General features: G+C 40.8%; 2 protein-coding genes across 2 annotated transcripts in view; both read left to right on the forward strand.

Annotated features, from left to right (window-relative positions):
- sec14l7 (SEC14-like lipid binding 7) overlaps positions 1-13,115 on the forward strand; it is a 15,119-nt gene extending 2,004 nt beyond the window's left edge. The window contains exons 3-12 of the mRNA XM_053340568.1: positions 5,520-5,563; positions 5,752-5,814; positions 6,513-6,701; positions 8,228-8,323; positions 8,901-8,961; positions 9,059-9,142; positions 9,243-9,349; positions 9,997-10,136; positions 11,183-11,352; positions 12,953-13,115. Coding sequence (XP_053196543.1) covers positions 5,520-5,563; positions 5,752-5,814; positions 6,513-6,701; positions 8,228-8,323; positions 8,901-8,961; positions 9,059-9,142; positions 9,243-9,349; positions 9,997-10,136; positions 11,183-11,352; positions 12,953-13,086 — 1,088 coding nt within the window. The 3' untranslated portion in view covers positions 13,087-13,115. The remainder of the gene's footprint in view (positions 1-5,519; positions 5,564-5,751; positions 5,815-6,512; positions 6,702-8,227; positions 8,324-8,900; positions 8,962-9,058; positions 9,143-9,242; positions 9,350-9,996; positions 10,137-11,182; positions 11,353-12,952) is intronic.
- Positions 13,116-20,487: 7,372 nt separating this feature from the next.
- The window catches only part of LOC128380706 (metal transporter CNNM4), a 33,180-nt gene continuing 26,167 nt past the window's right edge, over positions 20,488-27,500 (forward strand). The window contains 1 exon segment of the mRNA XM_053340576.1: positions 20,488-22,102. Coding sequence (XP_053196551.1) covers positions 20,512-22,102 — 1,591 coding nt within the window. The 5' untranslated portion in view covers positions 20,488-20,511.

Below are 27,500 nucleotides of genomic sequence, written 5' to 3' on the forward strand. Positions count from 1 at the left end.
AAGGAGGAAGGAAGGACGATAGGAGGAAGGGAGGAAAAAATGAAGGAGAAAGGAAAAGAGGAAGGGAGGAAGGAAAGGAGGGAGGAAAGGAGGGAGGAAGGAAGGAAGGATGGATGGATGGATGGATGGAAGGAAGGAAGGAAGGTAGGAAAGGACGGAGGAAGGGAAGGGATGGAAGGAAGGAAAGGAAGGAGGGAGGGAGGAAGGAAAGGAGGGAGGAAAGGAGGGAGGGAGGAAGGAAGGAAGGAAGGAAGTAAGGAAGGAAGGAAGGAAGGAAGGTAGCGAGGTATTCCACTGTCATACCTTCTACCTTCTATACCTCTAACAGTAAGTTACATGCACGTTGCTTTGATAGAGGTAAAACATGGAGTCTGCAGCTATCGATACCGACGCCTGCAGCTCTGGTATCTCCCCTCCGTCTCCCCATTGATACCGGCAGCGGGGGTTTAGAGTCAAACATGGGAACTGGTTCGGCCTCAGGGAGTAAACTCTGACAGGCATGAGAAACATCTGACACGATGACAGCTGATAAACACACACTGCTTAGTTTTTTGTCTATGAGTAAAAGTCCTGCATTTAAAACCTGCATAAGTAAAATGTATTACAGTAAACGTACTGCAGTATTATGAGTGATGTAGTATGCAGTATTACAGTAAAAGTACTGCAGTATTATGAGTGATGTAGTATGCAGTATTACAGTAAAAGTACTGCAGTATTATAGTGATGTAGTATGCAGCATTACAGTAAAAGTACTGCAGTATTATAGTGATGTAGTATGCAGTATTACAGTAAAAGTACTGCAGTATTATGAGTGATGTAGTATGCAGTATTACAGTAAAAGTACTGCAGTATTATGAGTGATGTAGTATGCAGTATTACAGTAAAAGTACTGCAGTACTATGAGTGATGTAGTATGCAGTATTACAGTAAAAGTACTGCAGTATTATAGTGATGTAGTATGCAGTATTACAGTAAAAGTACTGCAGTATTATAGTGATGTAGTATGCAGTATTACAGTAAAAGCATTGCAGTATTATAGTGATGTAGTATGCAGTATTACAGTAAAAGTACTGCAGTATTATAGTGATGTAGTATGCAGTATTACAGTAAAAGTACTGCAGTATTATAGTGATGTAGTATGCAGTATTACAGTAAAAGTAGTGATATATTATTATTTATGACATCATTAGATTATTAATAGTGAAGCATCAGTGTTAGAGCAGCATGTTGCTGTTGTAGCTGCTGGAGGTGGAGCTAGTTTACACTACTTTATATACAGTTAGCTAGTTTATACTACTTTATATACAGTTAGCTAGTTTATACTACTTTATATACAGTTAGCTAGTTTACACTACTTTATATACAGTTAGTTAGTTTATGCTACTTTATATACAGTTAGCTAGTTTATACTACTTTATATACAGTTAGCTAGTTTATACTACTTTATATACAGTTAGCTAGTTTATACTACTTTATATACAGTTAGCTAGTTTATACTACTTTATATACAGTTAGCTAGTTTACACTACTTTATACAGTTAGCTAGTTTATACTACTTTATATACAGTTAGCTAGTTTATACTACTTTATACAGTTAGCTAGTTTACACTACTTTATATACAGTTAGCTAGTTTATACTACTTTATATACGGTTAGCTAGTTTACACTACTTTATATACAGTTAGCTAGTTTACACTACTTTATATACAGTTAGCTAGTTTATACTACTTTATATACAGTTAGATAGTTTATACTACTTTATATACGGTTAGCTAGTTTATACTACTTTATATACGGTTAGCTAGTTTATACTACTTTATATACAGTTAGCTAGTTTACACTACTTTATATACAGTTAGCTAGTTTACACTACTTTATATACAGTTAGCTAGTTTATACTACTTTATATACGGTTAGCTAGTTTATACTACTTTATATACGGTTAGCTAGTTTACACTACTTTATATACGGTTAGCTAGTTTATACTACTTTATATACAGTTAGCTAGTTTACACTACTTTATATACAGTTAGCTAGTTTACACTACTTTATATACAGTTAGCTAGTTTATACTACTTTATATACAGTTAGCTAGTTTATACTACTTTATATACGGTTAGCTAGTTTATACTACTTTATATACAGTTAGCTAGTTTATACTACTTTATATACGGTTAGCTAGTTTATACTACTTTATATACAGTTAGCTAGTTTATACTACTTTATATACAGTTAGCTAGTTTACAGTACTTTATATACAGTTAGTTAGTTTATACTACTTTATATACAGTTAGCTAGTTTATACTACTTTATATACAGTTAGCTAGTTTACACTACTTTATATACAGTTAGCTAGTTTATACTACTTTATATACAGTTGGCTAGTTTATACTACTTTATATACAGTTAGCTAGTTTATACTACTTTATATACAGTTAGCTAGTTTATACTACTTTATATACAGTTAGCTAGTTTATACTACTTTATATACAGTTAGCTAGTTTATACTACTTTATATACAGTTAGTTAGTTTACACTACTTTATACACAGTTAGCTAGTTTATACTACTTTATATACAGTTAGCTAGTTTATACTACTTTATATACAGTTAGCTAGTTTACACTACTTTATATACAGTTAGCTAGTTTATACTACTTTATATACAGTTAGCTAGTTTACACTACTTTATATACAGTTAGCTAGTTTATACTACTTTATAGACAGTTAGCTAGTTTATACTACTTTATATACAGTTAGCTAGTTTATACTACTTTATATACAGTTGGCTAGTTTATACTACTTTATATACAGTTAGCTAGTTTATACTACTTTATATACAGTTAGCTAGTTTATACTACTTTATATACAGTTAGCTAGTTTATACTACTTTATATACAGTTAGTTAGTTTATGCTACTTTATATACAGTTAGCTAGTTTATACTACTTTATATACAGTTAGCTAGTTTATACTACTTTATATACAGTTAGCTAGTTTACACTACTTTATATACAGTTAGCTAGTTTATACTACTTTATATACAGTTAGCTAGTTTACACTACTTTATATACAGTTAGCTAGTTTATACTACTTTATATACAGTTAGCTAGTTTACACTACTTTATATACAGTTAGCTAGTTTAGTCCAGTGGTTCCCAACCTAGGGGTGGGGCCCCTCCAAAGGGTCAGCAGATAAATGTGAGGGCTGCTGAGATGATTAATGGGAGAGGAAAGAAGAAAAAACTAAGTTCTGATACACAAATGTGTTTTTTTTTTCAGTTTTTGAAGTTAGAGTCTAACTGATACTTGTAGTTTTGCATCACTAAAGAAAACCGGTTCACGTCTCTATTAAAACCGGTCTGAGTGATTCAGTGTTAACGGTTCATTTAAATCAGGGTTAATTATAGAGGATCAAGTTTTAGTGAATAGGATCATTTACAGCTTTCAGTGTGTTAAATACACTCAGTGAGCATTTTACTAGGAACACCTGTGTAATATAATATGTAATATAATCTAATACTTTATACTTATTTACTTTACTTTACTTTAACTTTATATTGAAAAGTGTTCCTTATATTTTATCCAGGCCTTTAACATACATGAGAGGGCCAAAATAATAGGAACACTTTGGGAAGAAAAATACATTTTAAATAAAAAATAATTTGAAGAAAATACTGATAAACATGTTTTTGATCATTTAATTTGATGATGTGAATATTAATGTAAGAGATGTATTTTTTCTATTTTGCCTTTATAATATTAATTTATCTTACTTTCTTTATTTTACTGTTAATATTAAGTTGTAGCATTTTTCCTTTTTACACAGATACAGATTTATATTGTGGATTATATTTATATTTCTTCCTATTTGAATGTAAAATAAGATATAATATAATAATAGTATATTCCTTTATTAGTCCCACAGTGGGAACATTTACGTTACTGCAGCAGCAAAGTGGACAATTAAAATAAAAAGAGTGTAAATTAAAAATAATAAAGAACAATAAATAATAAGCAAATAGCAATAAAAATATAAAATAACATTATATACAAGAGTAATATTGGTGTTAAATGATAATAAACCTGTTTGATATTAATATTGCACTGATTTAAAAGTGAAATAAATATATAAATATGAATAAGACAGTTTCTATAATGTGTTTTTCTGGTTTTATTGGTTTATTTCTTTATTTCTTGATTTCTTGATTTTGTGTTTTTGGTCTGAGTCTCATCGTCGTTGTTTGATCTCGTATCTGATGAAGCTCGGAGGGTCTCACAGTTAATCAGTAATCTGTTTAATCTTTTAAACGTTCGTCATCCTGAACGCGTCGTTGTGAAAGTGTTTAATATTTACTCAACCAGAACTACAAAGTCACATCTCTCAGGTTTCATATCCTGCAGTTAATATTTATATAAACTGATATTTAAACTGATTTACTTTTACAATCATTTAAGATGTGGGATAAAACACATTATGTTGGTAAAAACTAAAAATATAACTTATATAACTGAGTGAAATCATCTCACTGATTCTCTATAATCAATATTTTTCAGCCTGTTTTGACAGAAGCAGGAAAAGTGTTGAAGGTTAAAAGAGGAAAGATAAATATTGAAGTTCCTGATCGATCGGTTTTCTTCTCTGAACTCTGAACCGAGCGAGAGTCAACAACACACACACACACCATGCCCTTTACTCTCATTACAAGTCAAATTTAACCCTCCTGTTGTGCTCCCGGGTCAAATTGACCCATCTGTTTCCTTCCTTCCTTCCTTCCTTCCTTCCTTCCTTCCTTCCTTCCTTCCTTCCTTCCTTCTTCCTTTCCTTTCCTTCCTTCCTTCCTCCATTACTTCCTTCCCTCCCTCCTTTCCTTCTTTCCTTCCTTCCTTCCTTCCTCCCTCCTTTCCTTCCTTCCTCCCTACTTCTCTCCCTCCTTTCCTTCCTTCTTCCTTCCTTCTTCCTTCCTCCCTCCTTTCCTTCCTTCCTACTTCTCTCCCTCCTTTCATTCCCTCCTTTCTTCCTCCCTCCTTTCCTTCCTTCCTACTTCTCTCCCTCCTTTCATTCCCTCCTTTCTTCCTCCCTCCTTTCCTTCCTTTCTACTTCTCTCCCTCCTTTCCTTCCTTCCTACTCGAGCACAACAGGAGGGTTAATTCTTTTTAAACATTTGTATAAGAAAAAAAACAATATATGCATGTACACATCCTTTACTCTGAATAATAAATTGAGCCTGAAATGTTTTTTTAAATTACTTTTAAAAAAATTGTAAAATGATATCTGCTTCTGTCAAAACAGGCTGAAAACTATTGATTTCAATCTGCTTCTTCTTCTCTCTCTGTTATATAATTATACTAAACTGTTCAACTACTGTCAGATTTTATAAATGATTAAAGAGGAAAATGCTGCTTTATATTCTGTTAATGTTAAAACTCCGACAATTATAATTACATGTCTGTTAAATGTGACTTAAATGCCAGACAGTTTAGTTTAATTTAATTTAATTTAATTTCCTTTTTTTTTTCAGCCAGAAGCTTCAATGTCCAGAAAGCTGAAGCGATGATCAGGAAGGTACCGTACGCTTTGCTTTCTTTACTTTACATTTTTATTTCACTACATTTGAATTTATCTGACAGATTTAACATTAATAAAAACCTGCGATGTAAAAATGTTCTCTCTCTCTGTCTCTCTGTCTCTCTCTCTCTCTCTCTCTCTCTCTCTCTCTCTCTCTCTGTCTCTCTCTCTCTCTCTCTTTGCAGCATGTGGAATTCAGGAAGCAGATGAAAGTCGACTCCATCATATCTGACTTTAAACCTCCAGAGGTGAACGAATATCACATTTAACACATTTAAAGTCTGTGTAAAGTAAGAATAAATATGTGTTGTGAGTTTGACATACCACAGAAAAGTGTGTTGTTAACCACCCTGCCAAATTTGAATGATTAAAAAAATCGCCAAATATATGAAATTAGGCTTCAAAGTTGTGTAAAAATCAGCCTCTTTCTCTGCTACCAAACGCTGTGGGCGTGGCCGCCGAGTCCGCTGAAACCCCGCCCCCTACCAAGTGTCACCTGTCAATCAAAGTCACCACCTCTACCAGAAACATGGACGCTACGTCTGAGAGCTTTCTGCTGCTAACTCAGCGGCTAGCTCGGTGGCTAACTCGGCTGCTAGCTCCGCGGTTAACTCGGCGGTTAACTCGGCTGCTAACTCGGCGGCTAACTCGGCTGCTAGCTCGGCGGCTAGCTCGGAGGCTAACTCAGCGGTTAACTCGGCTGCTAGCTCGGCGGTTAACTCGGCTGCTAGCTCGGCGGCTAACTCGGCTGCTAGCTAGGCGGCTAACTCAGCTAACTGGCTAACTGTAGACTGTAGTAGTAGTAGTGTGCGCTGAATGTATTTATACCTCTACAGCAGCAGGGGTGGGTTTATGCTAATCACCACTAAATCTTTTCTCCTCTTTCCTCCTCTTTTCTCCTCCTTTCTCCTCTTTTCTCCTCTTTTCTCCTCCTTTCTTCCCTCAGGTGATTGAGCGCTACGTGTCAGGAGGGATGTGTGGATATGACAGAGACGGCAGTCCCATCTGGTATGACGTCATCGGTCCTCTGGATCCTAAAGGTCTGCTGCTGTCGGCCACCAAGCAGGACTTCATGAAGACTAAGATCAGACACACAGAGATGCTGCACAGAGAGTGCAGGAGGCAGACGGAGAAGGTACAACTCTACTCATCCTTTACTCATCTTTTCTCTTTCTCTACTCATCCTTTACTCATCTTTTCTCTTTCTCTACTCATCCTTTCTCTCTCTAAACTCGTTTCTCCTCTCCTCTTTCCTTCCATCAAGCTTTCTCTTTCATTTTCTTTTCTCTGCTGTTTACTTTCCTCTTGTCTTCTTGTCTCCTCGTTTCTTCTCATTGCCTTTCCTCCTCTACTCTCCACTCCTTTCTTTCTTCTCTTCTCTTCTCCCTTCTTTTCTTCTCTTCTCTTCTTCTCTTCTCCTTTCTTCCTCTTCTCTTGTTTTTCGTCATCTCCTCTTCTCCTCTACTCTCCACTCCTTTCTTTCTCTTTCTTCTCTTCTATTCTTGTCTTCTCATTTCTTCCTCTTCTCTTCTCTTCTCTTCTCATTTCTTCCTCTTCTCTTCCTCTCTTCTCCTTTCTTCTTCTTCTCTTCTCCTCTACTCTCCACTCCTTTCTTTCTCTTTCTTCTCTTCTCTTCTTCTTCTCTTATCTGCTGTGTCCTTTCCTCTTGTCTTCTTGTCTCCTCTTATTTCCTATCCTCCTCCTGTTCTCCTCTCCTTTCTTCCTCTCATCTTCTCTTCTCTCCATTTGTTTCCTTTCCTTATCTCCTTTCTTCATCTCCTATCCTCTCTTGTGTCTTCTTCTCGTCTCTCCTGTAGTTTCCTCTCCTCTCCTCTCCTCTGTCCTCCTCTCCTTTCCCCTTGTTTCTCCTCGTTTTCATTTCATCATCCCCTCTCCTCTCTTATTTGCGCTCCCTCTAGTTTCTCCTCTTCTCCTCTGTTCTCTCATTTCCTCTTGTTTCTTTTCCTTGTCTCCTTTCTTCATCTCCTCCCATGTTTCCTCTTCTCTCTTCTCTTTTCCTCTGGTTTCCTTCTTTTCTCTCCTCTCTCATTTCTTGCTTCCTCTGTTCTCCTCTTATTTATTTTCTTCATCTCCTTCTCCTCCCATTTACTCGTTTTCTCTCTTCTCCTCCTGCTTTCCTTTGCACATCTCCTTTCTTCCTCTCTTGTTGTTCTTCCTCTTTGTTTCCTCTCCTCATCTCTCCTCTCTTCTCCTCTCCTTTTCAGTTGTTACTCCTTACTTCCTTTCTTCGTCTCCTTCTTTCATTTCCTCTCCTGTCTTGTTTCCTCGTATTTGCTTTCCTTCTCTCCTCTCTTCTACTTACTCCTCCTGTTTCTTCTCTTCTCATTTCCTCTCTTCTCTCCTCTTGTATCCTTTCAACTTGTTTCTCCTCTTGTTTCCTTTCCTCCTCTCCTTTTGTCAACTCCTCTTGTTTCCTCTTCTCTCTTGCTTCCTCCTGTCTTCTCTTCTGAGGATCTGTGTCCAAAATCACTCCTCCTCTCATTCACTCCTTACATAAAAGACACTCTTGCGTCTTCTATTTTCATCAGTCATGAGCAGTAAATTGAGATTTTTGATTGAATTTAATCATTTTTAACTCGTCTCTATCAACTATTTCCCACATTTTATCTCTAAATCAAACATCTGCTTCTTTTTTCTCAGCTGGGTAAGAACATCGAAGCCATCACTCTGATCTACGACTGTGAAGGTTTGGGACTGAAACACATCTGGAAACCTGCTGTAGAGGCTTACGGAGAGGTTCGTCTTCTTCACATCTTCACATCTGTCTGCTGACACTTCCTTCCTTCCTTCCTTCTTTCCTTCCTTCCTCCCTTCCTTCCTTCCTTCCTACCCTTTTCTTTCATTCTTCCCCTTCGTCCCTCTTTCTTTGCTCCCTCCTCCTTCCTTCCTTCCTTCCTTCCGTCCTTCCTTTCTTCCTTCCTTCCTTCCTTACTTCCTTCCTTCCTTCTCTCCTTACTTCCTTCCTCTTTTCCTCCCTCCCTACTCCCTTCCTTCCTTCCTTCATTCCTTCCTTCGTTCCTTCTTTCTCTCCTTCTCTCCTTACTTCCTTCCTCTTTTCCTCCCTTCCTCCCTCGTTACTCCTTCCTTCCTACTTTCTTCTTCTTTTCCTTCCTCCCTCCTTACTCCTTCCTCCCTCCCTCCTTACTCCTTCCTTCCTTCCTTCCTTCCTTCCTTCCTTCCTTCCTTCCTCCCTCCCTTCCTTCCTTCCTTCCTTACTCCTTTCCTACCTTCCTTCCTTCCTTCCTTCCTCCCTTCCTTCCTTCCTCCCTCACTCCCATCACTTCATCATCTCCTCTCTTCTTCTCTCCTGCAGATTCTCACCATGTTTGAAGACAACTATCCAGAAGGACTGAAGAGACTTTTTCTTATCAAAGGTACCTCAGAAAGTTTGTAACAGTTTCTCTTCTTCTTTTTTTTTTTTTTTTTTTTTTTTGTTACGATTTTTAATCCTTTTCTGTCCTTTTCCTGCAGCTCCTAAAATGTTCCCCATGGCGTACAACCTCATCAAACACTTCCTGTGTGAGGAAACGAGAAGCAAGATCATCGTTTTAGGAAGTGAGGATGACTTTTCCTTTTAATCCCAGAGTGCAAAAATAAAAAACAACACACTTCCTCACCCTAAATCATGTATTATATATGTTTATTATATAAAAAGGTAATTGGCAGGAAGTGTTACGTAAGCACATCGACCCCGAGCAGCTCCCGATGGCGTACGGAGGAACTCTGACGGATCCTGACGGAGATCCACGCTGCAGGACGATGGTGAGAGAGAAGAGGAGAGATGAAGAGAGGCAGTCAAACTGACTCCGTCTGTTTTGACTGTTCCTTCTTTCCTTCCTCCCTTCCGTCGGTCCTTCCTCCCTCCCTCCTTCTTTCCTTCCCTCCCTTCCTTCCTCCGTCATTTCCTTCCTCCCTTCCTCCCTTCCTTCCTTCCGTCTGTCCTTCCTTCCTCCTTCCTTCTTTCCTTCCCTCCTTCCTTCCTTCCTCCTCCTCTCTTTCTTTCCTCCCCTACCTTCCTCCCTTCCTTCTTTCCTCTGTCCTTCTTTCCTCTGTCCTTCCTTCCTTGCTTCTTTCCTCTGTCCTTCTTTCCTTCCTTCCTTCTTTCCTCTGTCCTTCCTTCCTTTCTTTCTTTCCTTCCTTCCTTCCTTCCTTAAGCTGCATGTCTGTATATGTGTATATTATAAAGTTATCTGAGCTCAAGTATCTATGTTAAACATCTAGTTAACTTAGCACATAAATAAAGATGTGTGTGTGTGTGTGTGTGTGTGTGTGTGTGTGTGTGTGTGTGTGTGTGTGTGTGTGTGTGTGTGTGTGTGTGTGTGTGTGTGTGTGTGTGTGTGTGTGTGTGTGTGTGTGTGTGTGTGCGTGTGTGTGTGCGTGTGTGTGTGTGTGTGTGGTGGTATTTCCAGATAAAATACGGAGGCACAGTTCCCAGGTCGTACTACGTTCAGGACTCGGTGAAGGTTCAGTATGACAGCAGCGTGACAATCAGCCGCGGCTCCGTCTTCCAGCTGGAGTACGATGTGACTGAAGCCGGCAGCCTGCTCAGGTACAAATCTATTACTAAAGCTAAAACTCACTGAGATTCATCTTAAAGGGCTCAAAAACACTCAAAAACACTGAAGTTGTTTCTCCTCTCTGTGTAGAATGACGTTTGTTCAGAGTTTACGTTCATCTGCTGAAGGAGGAAAGTTTCTCTGAGCTTCACCTTTAAATAAAGTTTAAGATGTGAATCCATGAGCACGATTTGTGATCTCATAAAGAATTTGGAGCCAATTCTGGTCCAATATTCAACTTAACCTTTTGTATGTCACACCAAGAAAATGCTATTTGAGGCCATGACAACATAAAACATGTTTTTTTTTTATCTCATTAACCCTAAATGTGATGTTTTACAAACCTCTACAGACCTAATTTGTTCTAAACTTTTATTAAAACATGTTAGAGGCTCATTCTGTTCGAGTACAAGATGAAAAATGAAACTCAACTTCAAAAATGTCTTCAGCAGGATCTCTGATGTATCTATAGCAACCATAGAACAACCTGTATCTATAGCAACCCATAGAACAACCTGTATCTATAGCAACCCATAGAACAACCTGTATCTATAGCAACCATAGAACAACCCGTATCTATAGCAACCATAGAACAACCCGTATCTATAGCAACCGTAGAACAATCTGATTTCGATGATATTATGACACAAATTGACTTCAAGTCATGCAATGACACCAAAAATATAGACTCTAATATTTACATTTTTTTTTATATTTTATAAACCTTTTCACATTTTCCACATTTATTTAATTGTTGAATTGTAGCTTTTGTAAATGTAAGTTCCCAAAATGATGGTAAATGCTGTTTTAAAGCTCTAATAGGAATACATTTCTAGTGAAGATCAATTGAATCCTTCATTTTCTTTATCTTTATTGGTATAAAAGTCATCAAATTTGAATATATTCAGTCTTAATAAGTGTGTTTTAAGTGTGAAAAAATAAATAAATCCTGATAACACGTGCTCTCTGTCACCGTTTAGATTTATAATGTCCTGAAGTGTCCTACTTTGGTCAAATCTCTTCCTCTGTTTGTTCCCAGGTGGCAGTTTGCCAGCGACGGGGCAGATATCGGGTTCGGAGTTTACCGACGGACCAAAGACTGCAGCAGTAAGAAAACATGTGACATGCAGCAGGTTTTACCCAGCGAACGCTACAACGCACATCTGGTTCCTGAAGACAGCTGCCTCACCTGCCCCGAACCCGGAGTCTGTGAGTACACACACACACACGCACACACACACACACACACACACACACACACACACACACACACACACACACACACACACACACACTGCTGCAGCTCACGCAAGGGTCAATGAGGTTGATGTGGTTTAGTCAAATGTGAAAATAAAAGTATGAATAACTTGCACATATTCTTTTTTTGTGGACCCAGCATCAAATTTCTGCTTTTAATCCATTTAGAGAGAATATATTAGAGGATTATGGTAAAACTGTCTAAGTGGTGTAACCATAAAAACTTCAAAAACAGTAACTAGTCAATAAAACACCATATCAACTAGTTTGGCATGATCTTACATCCTTCCTTCCTTCCTTCCTTCCTTCCTTCCTTCCTTCCTTCCTTCCTACCTAACACCATATCAACTAGTTTGGCATGATCTTACATTATAACTTTTATATTAAATAAAGCTAATGGAATACTATTGTTCTAAATATTACATTTAATCTGGGTTACCATGGAGACCAGGAAACATTTACAGTCATTATTAGTATAAGTCCACTTAAATACACTGTAGGTGATAAAATATTTAATATTTATCATTCTACTGTGGTTACACCATTTGACATTTTCAGGAGTATTCAGTCTTACTTTTGGTAAAAAATGGTGCAAATGTCATTTTAAATTACATAAAACCAACAAAAATACTAAATGTACATTTTAACAAACCTGATGATGCTTTTAACCTTCATGTCGTCCTCCCGGGTCAAATTGACCCCATCTGTTTTGACTGTTCCTTCCTTCCTTCCTCCCTTCCTTCCTTCCTTCCTTCCTTCCTTCCTCCCTTCCTTCCTTCCCACCTTCTCTATTTCTTTCCTTCCTCTCTCTCCCTCCCTTCCTTATTTCCTTCCTCCATCCCCCTTTCTTCCTTCCTTCTGTCCTTCCCTCCTTGCTTCCTTTCCTTCCTCTCTCCCTCCTTGTCTCTTTCTTTCCTCCCCCCTACCTTCCTCCCTTCCTTCCATCCTTCCGTCCTTTCCTCCCTTCTTTCCTTCCTTCCTCCCTTCCTCTTTTCCTTTCTCCCTCCCTCCTTCCTTCTTTCCTTCCTTCCTTCCTTCCTTTCCTCCCTTCTTTCCTTTCCTTTCCTTTCCTCCCTTCCTTCCTCCCCCGTTCCTTCTTCCTTCCTTCCTTCCTTCCTTCCTTCCTTCCTTCCTTCTTTCCTTCCTTCCTTCCTTCCTTCCTTTCATCTCTCCTTCCTTCTGTCCTTGCTCCCTTTGTTCCTTCCATTTGCCTTCCTTCCATTTCTCCTTCCTTCCTTCCTTCCTTCCTTCCATCTCTCCTTCCTTCCTTCCTTTCATCTCTCATTCCTTCTGTCCTTGCTCCCTTTCTTCCTTCCATTTGTCTTCCTTCCATCTTTCCTTCCTTCCTTCCGTTTGTCTTCCCTCCTTCCATCTTTCCTGTTTGTTGTCCTTCCTTCCTTCCTTCCCTCTTTTCCTTCCTTCTTCCTCCCTTCCTTCCTTGACTTGAGGACAACAGGAGGCTTAAAACTATCTTGCCAACCCTTATTTCTCACTGACTCATTCACTCTACAGACATGAGTAACATTAACCTCTTCTCCTCGTCTCTGTGCAGACGTGCTGTGCTTTGATAACAGCTACAGCATCCTTCAGTCTAAGAGAGTGAGCTACAACGTGGAGCTCGTCCCTCCGTCAGACGGACCGGTGCAGCAGAGTCCACGAAGCCGAGGAGACGGGAGGCTGCAGTGACGACGACCAACCGCTGAAAACTCACATTCACTGACAACACAATACTTACATCTAATACAAGGAGCTGTGACCTCCTGCACTGATCATCATCATGTTAGACCTCTCAGTCAGTTTGATTCAATATGAACTTTAGTAACCCTTATAGCAAAAAGTAGTATACTTGAAGTTCATTTTTATTAAGTATGCTTGAGTGTTAGTATAAGTATAGCAAGTATACTACGGACCATGTACTCGTAGTGTACTAGAACGTTTACTAATTTAATTCCTCTTCAGACTAAACTGGAACATTTTTAAGTTTAAGTTTACTTTATAAGTTTATAAGTATACAACAAGTACACTCATCTATATACTACTAGTGTACTAGGTTTATACTTCCAGTCCACATTTGAGTTTCTTGAAGTATACTTGGGAAGAAGGAAGGAAAGGAGGAAAGAAGGAAGGAAGGAAAGAAGGAAGGAAGGAAGGAAGGAGGGAGGGAGGGAGAAAGGAAAAGAGTAAGGGAGGAAGGTGGGGGAGGAAAGAAAGAGAGAAGAAGGGAGGGAGGACAGATGGAAGGAAAGAAGGAAGGAAGGGAGGGAGGGAGGAAGGTGGGGGAGGAAAGAAAGAGAGAAGGAGGGAGGAAGGACAGACAGATGGAAGGAGGGAGGTAGGGAGAAAGGAAAAGAGTAAGGGAGGAAGGTAGGGGGAGGAAAGAAAGAGAGAAGGAGGGAGGGAGGAAGGAGAGAGGAAGGAAAGAAAGGGAGAGGGAGGAAGGACAGATGGAAGGAAGGAAGGAAGGAAGGAAGGAAAGAAAGAGAAGGAGGGAGGACAGACGGAAGGAAGGAAGGAAGGAAGGAAGGAAGGAAGGAAGGGAGAAAGGAAGGAAGGAACAGTCAAAACAGACGGGGTCAATTTGACCCGGGATGATGACATGAAGCTTAAAGTATAAGCTTTAGTATTAAAGTATAAGTGTTAGTCTTAGTATTAATGTTCTTAGTCTCAGTATGAGCCAAGTATACTTCACTATACTATTCTTAAGTATATAAAAAGTAAACTTCAAGTATACTGCCTCAGTTTTAGTATAAAATAAGTATACTGGTAGTACTTTTAGCTCAGGGAGTGTTTAGGTGAGGAGTGTCTGCAGACTCAGGACTCTCAGGAAGGAAGGAAGGAAAGGAGTAAGGAGGGAGGAGGGAAGGAAGGAAGGAAGGAAGGAAGGAAGGAAAGAAAGGAAGGATGGAGGAAGGAAGGAGGGATGGAGGGAGAACGGAAGGAAGGAAGGGATGGAAGGAAGGAAGGGAGGGAGGAAAGAAAGAGGGAGGAAGGAAAGAAAGAGGGAGAGAGGGAGGGAGGACAGAAGGAAGGAAGGAAGGAAGGAAGGAAGGAAAGAAAGAGGGAGGGAGGACAGATGGAAGGAAGGAAGGAAGGAAGGATGGAAGGAAGGAAGGAAGGAAGGGAGGGAGGAAAGAAAGAGGGAAGGAGGGAGTACAGATGGAAGGAAGGAAGGAAGGAAGGAAAGAAAGAGGGAGAGAGGGAGGACAGATGGAAGGAAGGAAGGAAGGAAGGAAGGAAAGAAAGAGGGAGGGAGGGAGGGAGGGAGGACAGATGGAAGGAAGGAAGGAAGGAAAGAAAGAGGGAGGGAGGGAGGACAGATGGAAGGAAGGAAGGAAGGAAAGAAAGGAGTAAGGAGGGAGGAGGGAGGGAGTACAGATGGAAGGAAGGAAAGAAAGAAAGAGGGAGGGAGGGAGTACAGATGGAAGGAAGGAAGGAAGGGAGGAAAGAAAGAGGGAGAGAGGAAGGAGGACAGATGGAAGGAAGGAAGGAAGGAAGGGATGGAAGGAAGGGAGAGAGGGAGGGAGGACAGATGGAAGGAAGGAAGGGAGGAAGGAAGGGAGGAAGGAAGGGAGGGAGGAAAGAAAGAGGGAGGAAGGAAAGAAAGAGGGAGAGAGGGAGGGAGGACAGATGGAAGGAAGGAAGGAAGGAAGGAAGGAAGGAAAGAAAGAGGTAGTACTTTTAGCTCAGGGAGTGTTTTAGGTGAGGAGTGTCTGCAGACTCAGGACTCTCAGGACTCTCAGGACTCTCAGGACTCTCCTTCCTTCTGCTCTAAAACAGGTTTTTCTTGTTGCTCTTTTCTCTCCGTTTGTTTTCATTCATCAAGTTTTCTCTGAGCTAACGTTAAATATCAGTTTAACGTGTTTCTACGTGTTTCTACGTGTTTCTACAAGCAGGATTCATGACATTACAACCAGTCTGGAGCCAATCATGGTGCTCTAGTATTTAACTTAAACGAGCCTGAAGAGCACAAACACTGAAAATAAGACTTTACAGTGAAGGAGGAAGAGTTCAGCTTCACATCATCAGAGACTTTAATGTCATTTAAGATTATTAACGAGGTAATTTAACTCTTTACTGTTTTATGTGACTACTGCAAGGATTAGTGGTAGTAGTAGATGTTTCTTTTTGGTCCTTATCAACAATTTTCTAAAAAAAAAAAGTACATATAATAAAATCTCTCTCTGTCTCTGTTTCCTGTCGGCTTCTCTGACAGTTACCATATAAAATAACCCTTAACCCTCCACTGTCCTTGTGTCAAGGAAGGGAGAGAGGAAGGAAGGAAGGAAAGGAGAGAGGAGGGAGGAAGGGAGGATGGAAGGGAGGAAGAAGGAGGGAGGGAAGAAGGAAGGAAAGGAGGGAGGGAGGAAGGGAGGGAAGAAGAAGGAAGGAGGGACAAAGGAGGAAGGGAGGAAGGGAGGAAAGGAGGGAGGGAGAAAGGAAGGAAGGAAGGAAAGGAGGGAGGGAGAAAGCAATGAAGGAAGAAAGGAGGAAATGAAAAGATGAAAAGGAGGGAGGGAGGAAGGAAGGAAGGAAGGAGGAAACAAAAGAAGGAGGGAGGAAGGAAGGAAGAGTCAAAAAACAGAGACAGGGTCAGTTTGATACGAAGGTTAAATAAATCTTTAAATTACCTTTAATGTTAATTTGCTGCTTTTTGTTCATCATGTTTGACAGTAGCTCAATATATATATTTTATAATATATATTATATTATATAATATAATATATTTGGGGTTTTTTTTCTTCTGTTGGACAAACAAACACTATTTTATTTTTACTAATTTCATATAATTGAGAGAGAAACATGGTCAGATTAATCAAAACTGAAAATAACTTAGCTGCAGCTTTAATGATATAATTATGTTGAGATGTGAGTTTTATTATTATTAGTCTAAAAATGACTGAACATGATTTATTATAATGAAGTGAAATGAAGGATGTTGATAAAGATATAAAACCTGTGTGATGTCATAATAATAATAATAATGACACATTTACAAAGATCCTGTAAAGTTAATAATTTATATTTTAATTTATGAAACACATCAGTCCGTTATGTGTAGTTCTGTTTCTCGTAATAAAGGAAGAAAATTGTTTATTAAAAAAGAAAAACTGATTATTTATTATTATTTTTGCTTTTTTAATGTTTTCTTTCTTTTTTTATTGCACAGAAAAGAAAAAAATACATTATGCAAGAAAAGTAATGCATGCAGATTTTTTAAATTAAGAAAATAAAACTAATTAACTAAAATAATTTACTAATAAATAAAGTTATTTTTTCATTTATATGATCAGAAGCAATAATTTAATTCAATTAACTCATCCAATATTTTTTATTGCATCACATTCAGTGTTCAAAATCACAATATCAAACATTATAAGACATAATTGATCTTTTATACAGTATTTATAATTATAATATAATAATATATACAACCTGAAAACTAGTGTGATTTAAAAATAAATGAATAAAATCAAACCAGACGCACTGACTGTGTTTGACCACGTGGGGGCGCTGTGGGACAGGAAACAGAGAACTACTGCAGGCTGAGTTATATAACAGCTGATGACTGAATATTAGCAGCTAATTATGAATAAAGACATTAAAGCTGCTTTTAATTTCTTCTTCTTCTTCTCCTTCTTCTTCTTCTCCTCCTTCTTCTTCTTCTCCTTCTTCTTCTTCTTCTTCTTCTTCTACTTCTTCTCCTTCTTCTTCTTCTTCTTCTTCTTCTTCTTCTTCTTCTTCTTCTTCTTCTACTTCTTCTCCTTCTTCTTCTTCTCCTTCTTCTTCTTCTTCTTCTTCTTCTACTTCTTCTCCTTCTTCTTCTTCTTCTTCTTCTTCTTCTTCTTCTTCTTCTTCTCCTTCTTCTTCTTCTTCTCCTTCTTCTTCTTCTTCTTCTTCTTCTTCTTCTTCTTCTTCTCCTTCTTCTTCTTCTTCTTCTTCTTCTACTTCTTCTCCTTCTTCTTCTCCTTCTTCTTCTTCTCCTTCTTCTTCTTCTTCCTTCTCCTTATTATTATTATTATTATGCTGCTGATTGAACCAAAGGCTGAGACAGTTTAACCTTTGTGTTGTCCTCCCGGGTCAAATTGACCCCATCTCTTTTGACTGTTCTTCCTTGCTTCCTTCCTTCCTTCCTTCCTTCTTCCCTTCTCTCCTAAATTCCTTCCTCTTGTCCTTCCTTCCTTCCTTCCTTCCTTCCTTCCTTCCTCCTTACTCCTTTCCTTCCTTCCTCTTGTCCTTCCTCCCTTCTCTCCTAAATTCCTTCCTCTTTTCGTCCTTCCTCCCTTCCTTCCTTCAATCCTTCCTTCCATTTTTCCTTACCATCTTCTCTCCTCTTCCTTCCATCCTTCCTTCCTTCCTTCCATCCTTCCTTCCTTTTATCCTTCCTTCTTTCCTTCCGGCCCACATCAGATCAAATTGGTCTGTATTTGGCCCTTGAATGAAGATGAGTTTGACACCTCTGATGTAGAGACTAATTAAGAGTCAGAATATGAACAGCATGTAAAGGGTTAAATCTTTAATGCAGAAACTCTGTGCATCTTCACCATCATCATCACCACCACCATCATCATCATCATCATCATCATCATCCTCCATGTGAAGGTGTGTAAGGGAGCCTGCTGGAGCTTTTTAATGCAATTCTATATTAAAGTCTTTTATTGTTGTAAGTTAATTAACCCTTAAAGGGGCAGGAGTGGAAAATAAGATGTTAATTATATTATTTTTATTCCCTATGATGTCACTATGATGTCACTATGATGTCACTAAGCATCTCATTTGCACCTAAGGAAACATTTCAACTAATCATTTTTTAAAATATTTTGTATATTTTAGATTTTATTTTGACACGTTGCCCCATTTTAAGATATAAAAAGTGTATATATGCATGTATCTACTGGTGCACGTTGCCTGTTTAATGATTAAGGACTCTTTATTTTTTAGACTTTTTCCTTCATGGTAAAACAATAAAAATAAAAATAAAATAAATAATAAGAATAATAAACAATGAAATGTCTCATCATCAGCATCCTGAGTCGGGCTCGGTGCCAGAGGGATGCTGCAGGATGAGGATGATGATGATGATGGAGGAGGAGGAGCAGAAGGAGGAGGAGGAAGAAGGGGGGAGGAAGGGGAAGGAAGGGGGGAGGGAGGGGAGGAGGGGGGGGGTTTGCACACAGATGCCATGTGCCTTTACATAACAGCAGCTGGCTCCGGATACAATTGGATAAGAAAGTGAAACCGCTGTCCACAGCAGCAGCAGCAGCAGCAGCAGCAGCAGCTTCCCTCCGCTGTGTGCCGCATTGCCCCGAGCCGGAGAATAACAAGGGGGAGGAGGGGAAGGGAGGAGGGGGGAGGAGGGGGGAGGGGGGGTGACGCATATTTTGGGAGACTCCACCATGCAGCATGTGTGAGAGTCCTGCAGTGAATTATAAGCAGCAGCAGAAGAAGAAGAAGAAGAAGAAGAAGAAGAAGAAGAAGAAGAAGAGTGGACTATAGAAGGTAGTTGGAGTAGTAGAAGCTGTTAAAGGATGAAATAATGCTGACACGGCAGTTTCAATGAGCTACAACAAGTCAAAGCTGAACATAATATAGTAAAAAATATTAGATAATAATAGAAAATATAAAATAAAAATAAAACTAAGATGATTTTATCTGCAGTTCAGTTTCATTTGAGTTAGTTTTGCATTATTGTTCGTTGCAGTTTTTATTTAGTTTGTATCATTTTAACTAAATTATTTTTTCACTACTAGTTTTAGATTTGTAGTTTTAGTTATACTATAATAATCACTGCATCACACACACACACACACACACACACACACACACACACACACACACACACACACACACACAGGTAGAACCAATAATAAACAAACACACACTTCTTTCTTTCCTCCCTCCCTCTCTCTCTCTCTCCCTCTCTCTCTCTCTCTCTCTCTCTCTCTCTCTCTCTCTCTCTCTCTCTCTCTCTCTCTCTCTCTCTCTCTCTCTCTCTCTCTCTCTCTCTCTCTCTCTCTCTCTCTCTGCAACACACACACCTTACTCACTCTTCTTCTTCTTCTTCTTCTTCTGCTGCTGCTTATAATTCACTGCAGGACTCACACATGATGCATGGTGGAGTCTCCCAAAATATGCGTCACCCTCCACCTCCACCTAATAAACACACACACACACACACACACACACACACACACACACACACACACACACACACACACACACACACTCCACCTCCTCTCCTCCTCCCTCACACACACACCTCCCCTCCACCTCCACCTAATAAACAAACACACACACACACACTCCACCTCCTCTCCTCCTCCCTCACACACACACCTCCCCTCCACCTCCACCTAATAAACACACACACACACACACACTCCACCTCCTCTCCTCTCCACCTCTCCTCCCTAACCCTAACTAAAACTAGTAGTGAAAAAATAATTTAATAATTTAATTTAATAATTTTATAAAAATAATAAAAAATTAAATAAAAACTACAATAAAATAAAAAATCAGCTTTGTTTTAGTTGTTGTTTCATGTTCTAATACTTGAAAAACTAAATAATAAAAACTAAACATTACCTGTTAAACTAACTAAAACTAAACTAAACTGGAAAAAATGAAAATAAAAATAAAAACTAATGTAAAAAATTCAAAACTATAATAACCCTGATGAAGAGAGAGAGGAAAGAAGTGTGTGTGTGTGTGTGTGTGTGTGTGTGTGTGTGTGTGTGTGTGTGTGTGTGTGTGTGTGTGTGTGTTTGTTTATTAGGTGGAGGTGGAGGGGAGGTGTGTGTGAGAGAGGAGGAGAGGAGAGGAGGTGGAGGGTGACGCATATTTTGGGAGACTCCAGCATGCATCATGTGTGTGAGTCCTGCAGTGAATTATAAACAGCAGAAGAAGAAGAAGAAGAAGAAGAAGAAGAGTGGACTATGAGAGGAGAAGAAGAAGAGAAAGAGAGGAGAAGGAAAGAAGAAGTGTGTGTTTGTTTATTTTCTCCACCTGCGCCGGTGTCACCATAGAGGGGGGGGTGGAGGTGGAGGGGTGTGATGGATGGATGGGTAGGTGGGGGTGGACCGGAGGGGGGCGGAGCTGCTCGGACATGAGTAAATGACGTCAGCTCCCAGGTCGCCGAGCAGTGAAACAAACATGGCGACAGAATGGAGCGGGCAGCAGGGTTATATTCTCACCGTCATCATCTGCCTGTGGAGCTCCGTCGGAGGCCGGACGGAGACCGCCGGTTCGAGCCCCGGTGGCTCCGGCACCGGCACCACCGGCACCGGCGGCAGCAGCACCGGCAGCGGCAGCCAGGTGCTCGGCATGCGCCTGGAGAGGAGCGACAAGCCGGCCTCCACCAATGACGACGGTGTCCTCCAGGTGACTGAGGAGAGCTCCGTGCAGCTGCGCTTCTACGGGCTGCAGCTCCACTCCGGTGCCTGGACGCAGATCCGGTTCACGGAGCTGAGTGACGGTAATTTTGGTAGCGGTGGTGGCGGCGGTGAGGATGAAGAGGAGCTGTTCAGGGAGGAGGAGGAGGGGATGTTGGCTGCGCGGAGCGGCAGTGGCATCGGCATCGGCAGAGCCATGGGAATAGGACAGATGGACGCGCCGTATAGGACTTGTGCAGATTTCACTAAGGACATCAACGTCGGGACTTTTATGAACGTGAGCAGCCGCGGGACGTCCGGTCTGCTCACGGTGCACATTAAACCTTTGCGTAAAAGCGAGCTGCGGAAGGAGTACGCGCTGTGCACCCCGAGTCCGGATGGCAGCAGGTGGGTGCAGCTGGGTGACACCGATGGCAGGATGCTGGTGGTGGAGGAGAAGAAGTCTCTAATGCCCATGTGGTTCCAGGTGATCTTCATCTGCTGCCTCCTCGTGCTCTCAGGTATGTTCAGCGGTTTAAATTTAGGTTTGATGGCGCTGGATCCGATGGAGCTGCGCATCGTGGAGAGCTGTGGCACCGAGAAGGAGAAGAAATACGCGTCAAAGATTGAGCCCATCCGCAGCAAAGGCAACTACCTGCTGTGCTCCCTGTTGCTCGGCAACGTCCTGGTCAACACAACCCTCACCATACTCCTGGATGACCTCATCGGGTCAGGTTTGGGCGCAGTGGTGGCCTCTACTATTGGGATCGTCATATTTGGTGAGATCGTCCCTCAGGCGTTGTGCTCGCGCCACGGTTTGGCGGTTGGAGCCAACACCATCACCGTCACCAAGTTCTTCATGTTCCTCACGTTCCCGTTGTCGTTTCCGGTGAGCAAGCTGCTGGATGTGCTTCTAGGGCAGGAGATCGGCACCGTGTACAACCGGGAGAAGCTGGTGGAGATGCTGAAGGTGACGGAGCCTTACAACGACCTGGTGAAAGAGGAGATGAACATGATCCAGGGAGCGTTGGAGCTGAGGACCAAGACGGTGGAGGGAGTGATGACGCCGCTGGGGAACTGCTTCATGATCCAAGCCGACGCCGTGCTGGACTTCAACACCATGTCAGAGATCATGGAGAGCGGCTACACCAGGATCCCGGTGTATGACGACGAGAGGTCCAACATCGTGGATATCCTGTACGTCAAGGATCTGGCCTTCGTGGATCCGGATGATTGCACCACGCTGAAGACCATCACCAAGTTCTACAATCACCCGGTGCACTTTGTGTTTCACGACACCAAGCTGGACGCCATGCTGGAGGAGTTCAAGAAAGGTTGGTGTGTCATTATAGACTCAATTATTATATTAATAAGCAGATATAGTTACACATTTCTTTATTCCAGCTTCTTAAATCTGAATATATCTGCTTCCTTTTGCCCTATGTGATAGTGTTTCTCACATTTTTCCACATTAAAGACTCTAAACGGACATAAAATAGACTCCAAACCCTCATCTGACATGAATTAGGTGTTTTAAATATAATAAAATATTCCTTTATTAGTCCCACAGTAGGGAAATTTACAATATTACAGCAGCAAATATCAATAAAAAGACTAAAGAATATAAAATAATAAATACAAAAGCAATAAAAAGGCAATATTAGTAAAAATAAATAGTAAAATAATAGTAACATTACATTGCTTCTCACATTTTTCCACATTAAAGAGTCTAAACTGACATAAATTAGACCCCAAACCCTCATCTGATATGAATTTAGATGTTTTAAATTAGATAAAATATTCCTTTATTAGTCCCACAGTGGATAAATTTACAATATTACAGCAGCAAATATAGATTATTATATTAATCAGTAGATATATTTACACATTTCTCTATTCCAGCTTCTTAAATCTGAATATACCTGCTTCCTTTTGCCCTATGTGATGGTGCTTCTCACATTTTTCCACATTAAAGACCCTAAACTGACCCCAAACCCTCATCTGATATGAATTTAGATGCTTTAAATATAATAAAATATTCCTTTATTAGTCCCATAGTGGGGAAATTTACAATATTACAGCAGCAGATATAGAAAGAGCATCAATAAAAAGACTAAAGAATATAAAATAATAAATACAAAAGCAATAAAAAGGCAGTAATATATAATAAAATAATATTAACATTATGCATAAGAGTCATTATATAGTAGTGGAGTTGAATGATAGTAAATCTTAATGTGATATTATCATTGCAGGGATTATAAAGCTTCTTAAATCTGAATATATCTGCTTCCTTCAATCCTCTCTTCAGACCTTTTTCTCATTAAAGACTCTAAACTGACATAAATTAGACCCCAGACCCTAAACCCTCATCTGATTTAAAGGTTTTAGATTTTAGATGTTTTAAGATCAGATAAGAGAAGAGAAGATATTCCTTTATTAATCCTAGAAAGTAGAAATGTATGAAACAGTAGTGCAGTTAGAGCCTGACTGATGCTGGATATTTGGGGCTGATATTAAACAGTGAAACTACTCCAATCTGTCAGCTGATCATTTTATAAATAAATAATATAAACTTTTTTTTGCAATGGTCCTTTAAATGACAATAAACTTGATTTGGCACTGAAACGGTTAAACTACTTAACCCTCCTGTCGTCCTTGAGTCAAGGAAGGAAGGAAGGAATATGGAATGAAAGGAAGGAAGGAAGGAAGGAAGAAGGGTGGAAGGGAGGAAGAAGGAAAGGGGGAGGAAGGAAGGGAGGAAGGAAGGAAGGAAAGGAGGGAGAAAGGAAGGGAGGAAGGAAGGATGGGAGGGAGGATGGGAGGAATAAGGAATGAAAGGAAGGAAGGAAGAAAGGGAGAAAGGAAGGAAGGATGGAAGGAAAGGGGGGAGGGAGGCAGGAAGGGAGGAAGGAAGGAAGAAGGAATGAAAGGGGGAGGAAGGAAGGAAGAAAGGAAGGAAGGGAGAGAGAGAGGAAGGAAGGGAGGAAAGGAGGGAGGAAGGAAGGAAGGAAGGAAGGAAGGAAGGGAGGAAGGAAGGAAGGGAGGGAGAAAGGAAGGATGGAAGGGAGGAAGAATGAAGGAAAGGAGGGAGGAAGGAAGGAAGAAAGAAGGAATGAAAGGGGGAGGAAGGAAGGAAGGAAGGAAGGAAGGGAGAGAGGGTGGAAGGGAGGAAGGAAGGGAGGGAGGAAGGAAGGAAAGAAGGAGGGTGGAAGGGAGGAAGAAGGAAGGAAAGGAGGGAGGGAGGAAGGAAGAAGGAATGAAAGGGGGAGGAAGGAAGGAAGAAAGAAAGGAAGGAAGGGAGGAAGGAAGGATGGAAGGGGGGAAGAAGGGAGGAAGGAAGGAAGGAAGAAAGAAGGAATGAAAGGGGGAGGAAGGAAGGAAGAAAGGAAGGAAAGGGGGAGGAAGGAAGGAAGGGAGAAAGGAAGGAAGGATGGAAGGAAAGGGGGGAGAAAGGAAGGAAGGGAGGAAGGTAGGATGGAAGGAAGGGAGACAGGAAGGAATGGAGGAATGAAAGGGAAGGAAGGAAGGGATGAAGGAAGGAAAAGAGGGAGGCAGGAAGGGAGAGAGGAAGAAAGAAGGAAAGGGAGGAGGAAGGGAGGAAGGAAGGAAAAAGGAATGAAAGGGGGGAGGAAGGAAGAAGGAAGGGAGGGAGAAAGGAAGGATGGAAGGGAGGAAGAATGAAGGAAAGGAGGGAAGAAAGAAGGAATGAAAGGGGAGGAAGGAAGGAAGAAGGAAGGAAAGGAGGGAGGGAGGAAGGAAGGAAGAAGGAATGAAAGGGGGAGGAAGGAAGGAAGGAAGGGAGAAAGGAAGGAAGGATGGAAGGAAAGGGGGGGAGGGAGGCAGGAAGGAAGAAGGAATGAAAGGGGGAGGAAGGAAGGGAGGGAGGAAGAAGGAAAGGAGGGAGGAAGGAAGGAAAAGAGGGAGGCAGGAAGGGAGGAAGGGATGAAGAAGGAAGGGATGAAGGAAGGAAGGAAGAAGGAAGGAAAGGAGGGAGGGAGGAAGGAAGAAGGAATGAAAGGGGGAGGAAGGAAGGAAGAAAGGGAGGGAGAAAGGAAGGATGGAAGGGAGGAAGAATGAAGGAAAGCAGGGAGGAAGGAAGGAATGGAGGAATGAAAGGGGAGGAAGGAAGGAAGGTAGGAAGAAGGAAGGAAAGGAGGGAGGAAGGAAGAAGGGTGGAAGGGAGGAAGAAGGAAGGAAGGGAGTAAGAAGGAAGGAAAGGAGGGAGCAAGGAAGGAAAAGAGGGAGGCAGGAAGGGAGGAATAAGGAAGGAAGGAAGGAAGGAAGGATGGAAGGGATAAAGGAAGGAAAAGAGGAAGGGGGGGAACAGTCAAAACAGATGGGGTCAATTTGACCCGGGAGGACGACAGGAAGGTTAATAACTATAAATAACTATAATTATAACTCCAACTAACCAAACAGTAAAACATGTATATATATATTTAACATGAATTAACTCTCCTCCAGCGTTAAAGTCTAATCGGACCCATTTTTAACTTCCATACGTCTTAAATATCACGTTTTCCATCCGATTGCCTCGAAGCCTCATGAAATCCTCCACACAGCATTTTACATTTTACATTTTAGATGACATCATTCAGTGGTTTAGTGAACATTGTTGTCGCCTCAGGAAATGAATGAGTAAGACTGTAATGTGTTAAATCGGAAAAGGAGGAAAACACACACACCCACACACACACACACACACACACACACACACACACACACACACACACACACACACACACACACACACACACACATCCATTTAAATAAGAGTGGAGCAACAAACACTGAGGGTTCGGGTTCAGAGAAAGGTTCAAATATACACTACATGCTGCCCTTATATAACTTTAAAATATATCTGCACATATATTACAACATATACGGTAATACTGATATATCTGTGTGTGTGTGTGTGTGTGTGTGTGTGTGTGATATCTGCTGTGTGATATATCGGGCAGGTTTTAATTGCAGCAGGAAGTGGATAGTAGATAGAAAACGTATCATTAAAAATAATAAAGAACAATAAATGATAAATACTCAAGCAATTAAAAGAGAATAGTAGTTTAAAAAAAATAGTGAAAAAAAATTCTGCATAAGAATAATACTGGTGTTGAACTATGTTATTGCACAGATTAAAATTGAAAAAAATAAATATTTATTATAGAAAATGTATAAAACCCATCACTAAAGCAGTTATATTCTATCATTGTGTCATATATGAATGAAATGGAAGCAAGGAAAGAAGGAGGGAGGAAGGATGGAAGGGAGGGAGAAGGAAGGAAAGGAGGGTGGAAGGAAGGAAGAAGGAATGAAAGGGAGGAAAAAGGAAGGAAAGGAGGGTGGAAGGAAGGAAGAAGGAAGGAAAGGGAGGAAGAAGGAAGGAAAGGAAGGAAGAAGGAAGGAAAGGAGGGATGAAGGAAGGAAAAGAGGAAGGAAGGAAGGAAGGGAGGAACAGTCAAAACAGATGGGGTCAATTTGACCCGGGAGGACGACAGCTGAAAAGAGCTGCTCTCCTGTTTGTTTGTTTATTTCTCTGCATCCTCACTTCCTGTCTGCACCCCTCTTCCCCCCCCCCCCTCCTCCTCCTCCCTCTTTCCCAGCATGCTCTCTGTCTGTATTGATCAGCCACATTGACGAGTGGAACAACCTGCAGCCTACATTTAAGCACGCACACGAAAAAAACAACCAAGCGAGCAGCAGAGACACAGATGTGATGCAGAGACCGTCACGTTTAAGCTTCATTTCTGCTCCAGTCGAGTGTTTAATGAAAAAAGCTTTAAATAATAAAAAGGGTGCAAAAAGGTGCAGATTTCAGCCTCAGCAGCATCGAAGCACCTGATCTGATGCATGTGTGCTCTCATTAATTATATAACCTCATAATGATACTAATAATCTATGAAAAGCTCTTTTTCTTTTCATTTTCCCTCATTTTAAAACATTTCTGAGTCTATTATTGATTTATAGCTGCAGTGAAAGAGTTACTTTAACCCTCCTGTGGAAGGAAGGAGGGAGGAAGGAAAGAAGGAAGGGAGTAAGGAGGGAGGGTGGAAAGGAGGATGGAAGGAAAGAAGGAAGGAAGGGAGTAAGGAGGGAGGGAGGAAGGAAGGAGGGAAGGAAGGGAGTAAAGAGGGAGGGAGGAAAGGAGGATGGAAGGAAAGAAGGAAGGAAGGGAGTAAGGAGGGAGGGAGGGTGGGAGGAAAGGAGGATGGAAGGGAGGGAGGAAAGAAGGAAAGAAGGAAGGAAGGAATGGAGGGAGGAAGGGAGTAAGAAGGAAGGAAGGATGGAAGGAAAGGAGAAAGGAAGGAAGGAAGGAAGGAAGGAAGGAAGGGAGGAACGAAAGGAGGAAGGAAGGAAGGATGGAAGGAAGGAAGGAGAGAAGGAAGGAAGGAAGGAAAGAAGGGAGGAACGAAGGAAAGAAGGAAGGGAGTAACGGAGGAACGAAGGGAGTAAGGAAGGATGGAAGGAAAGGAGAAAGGAGGGAGGCAGGGTGGGAGGGAAGAAGGGAGGAAGGAAGGGAGGAAAGGAAAGAAGGATGGGAGGAAAAGAAAAAGGACGTAAGGAGAGAAAGATAGGAAGGAAGGAAGGAAAAAATGCTCCTTATACTTTCCCACATCTTCAGATAAAACTTGTTTTGTTCGATCAGCATGCAAAAACTCAAAAATACTCTGAAGATTTTCAGAATAAGAGCACGGAATACTCTAATTTGAGAAGCTGGACTCTATAAAT

This window comes from Scomber japonicus, chromosome 19, assembly GCF_027409825.1.
Source record: "Scomber japonicus isolate fScoJap1 chromosome 19, fScoJap1.pri, whole genome shotgun sequence".
In the NCBI taxonomy this organism is placed as follows: Eukaryota; Metazoa; Chordata; class Actinopteri; order Scombriformes; family Scombridae; genus Scomber; species Scomber japonicus.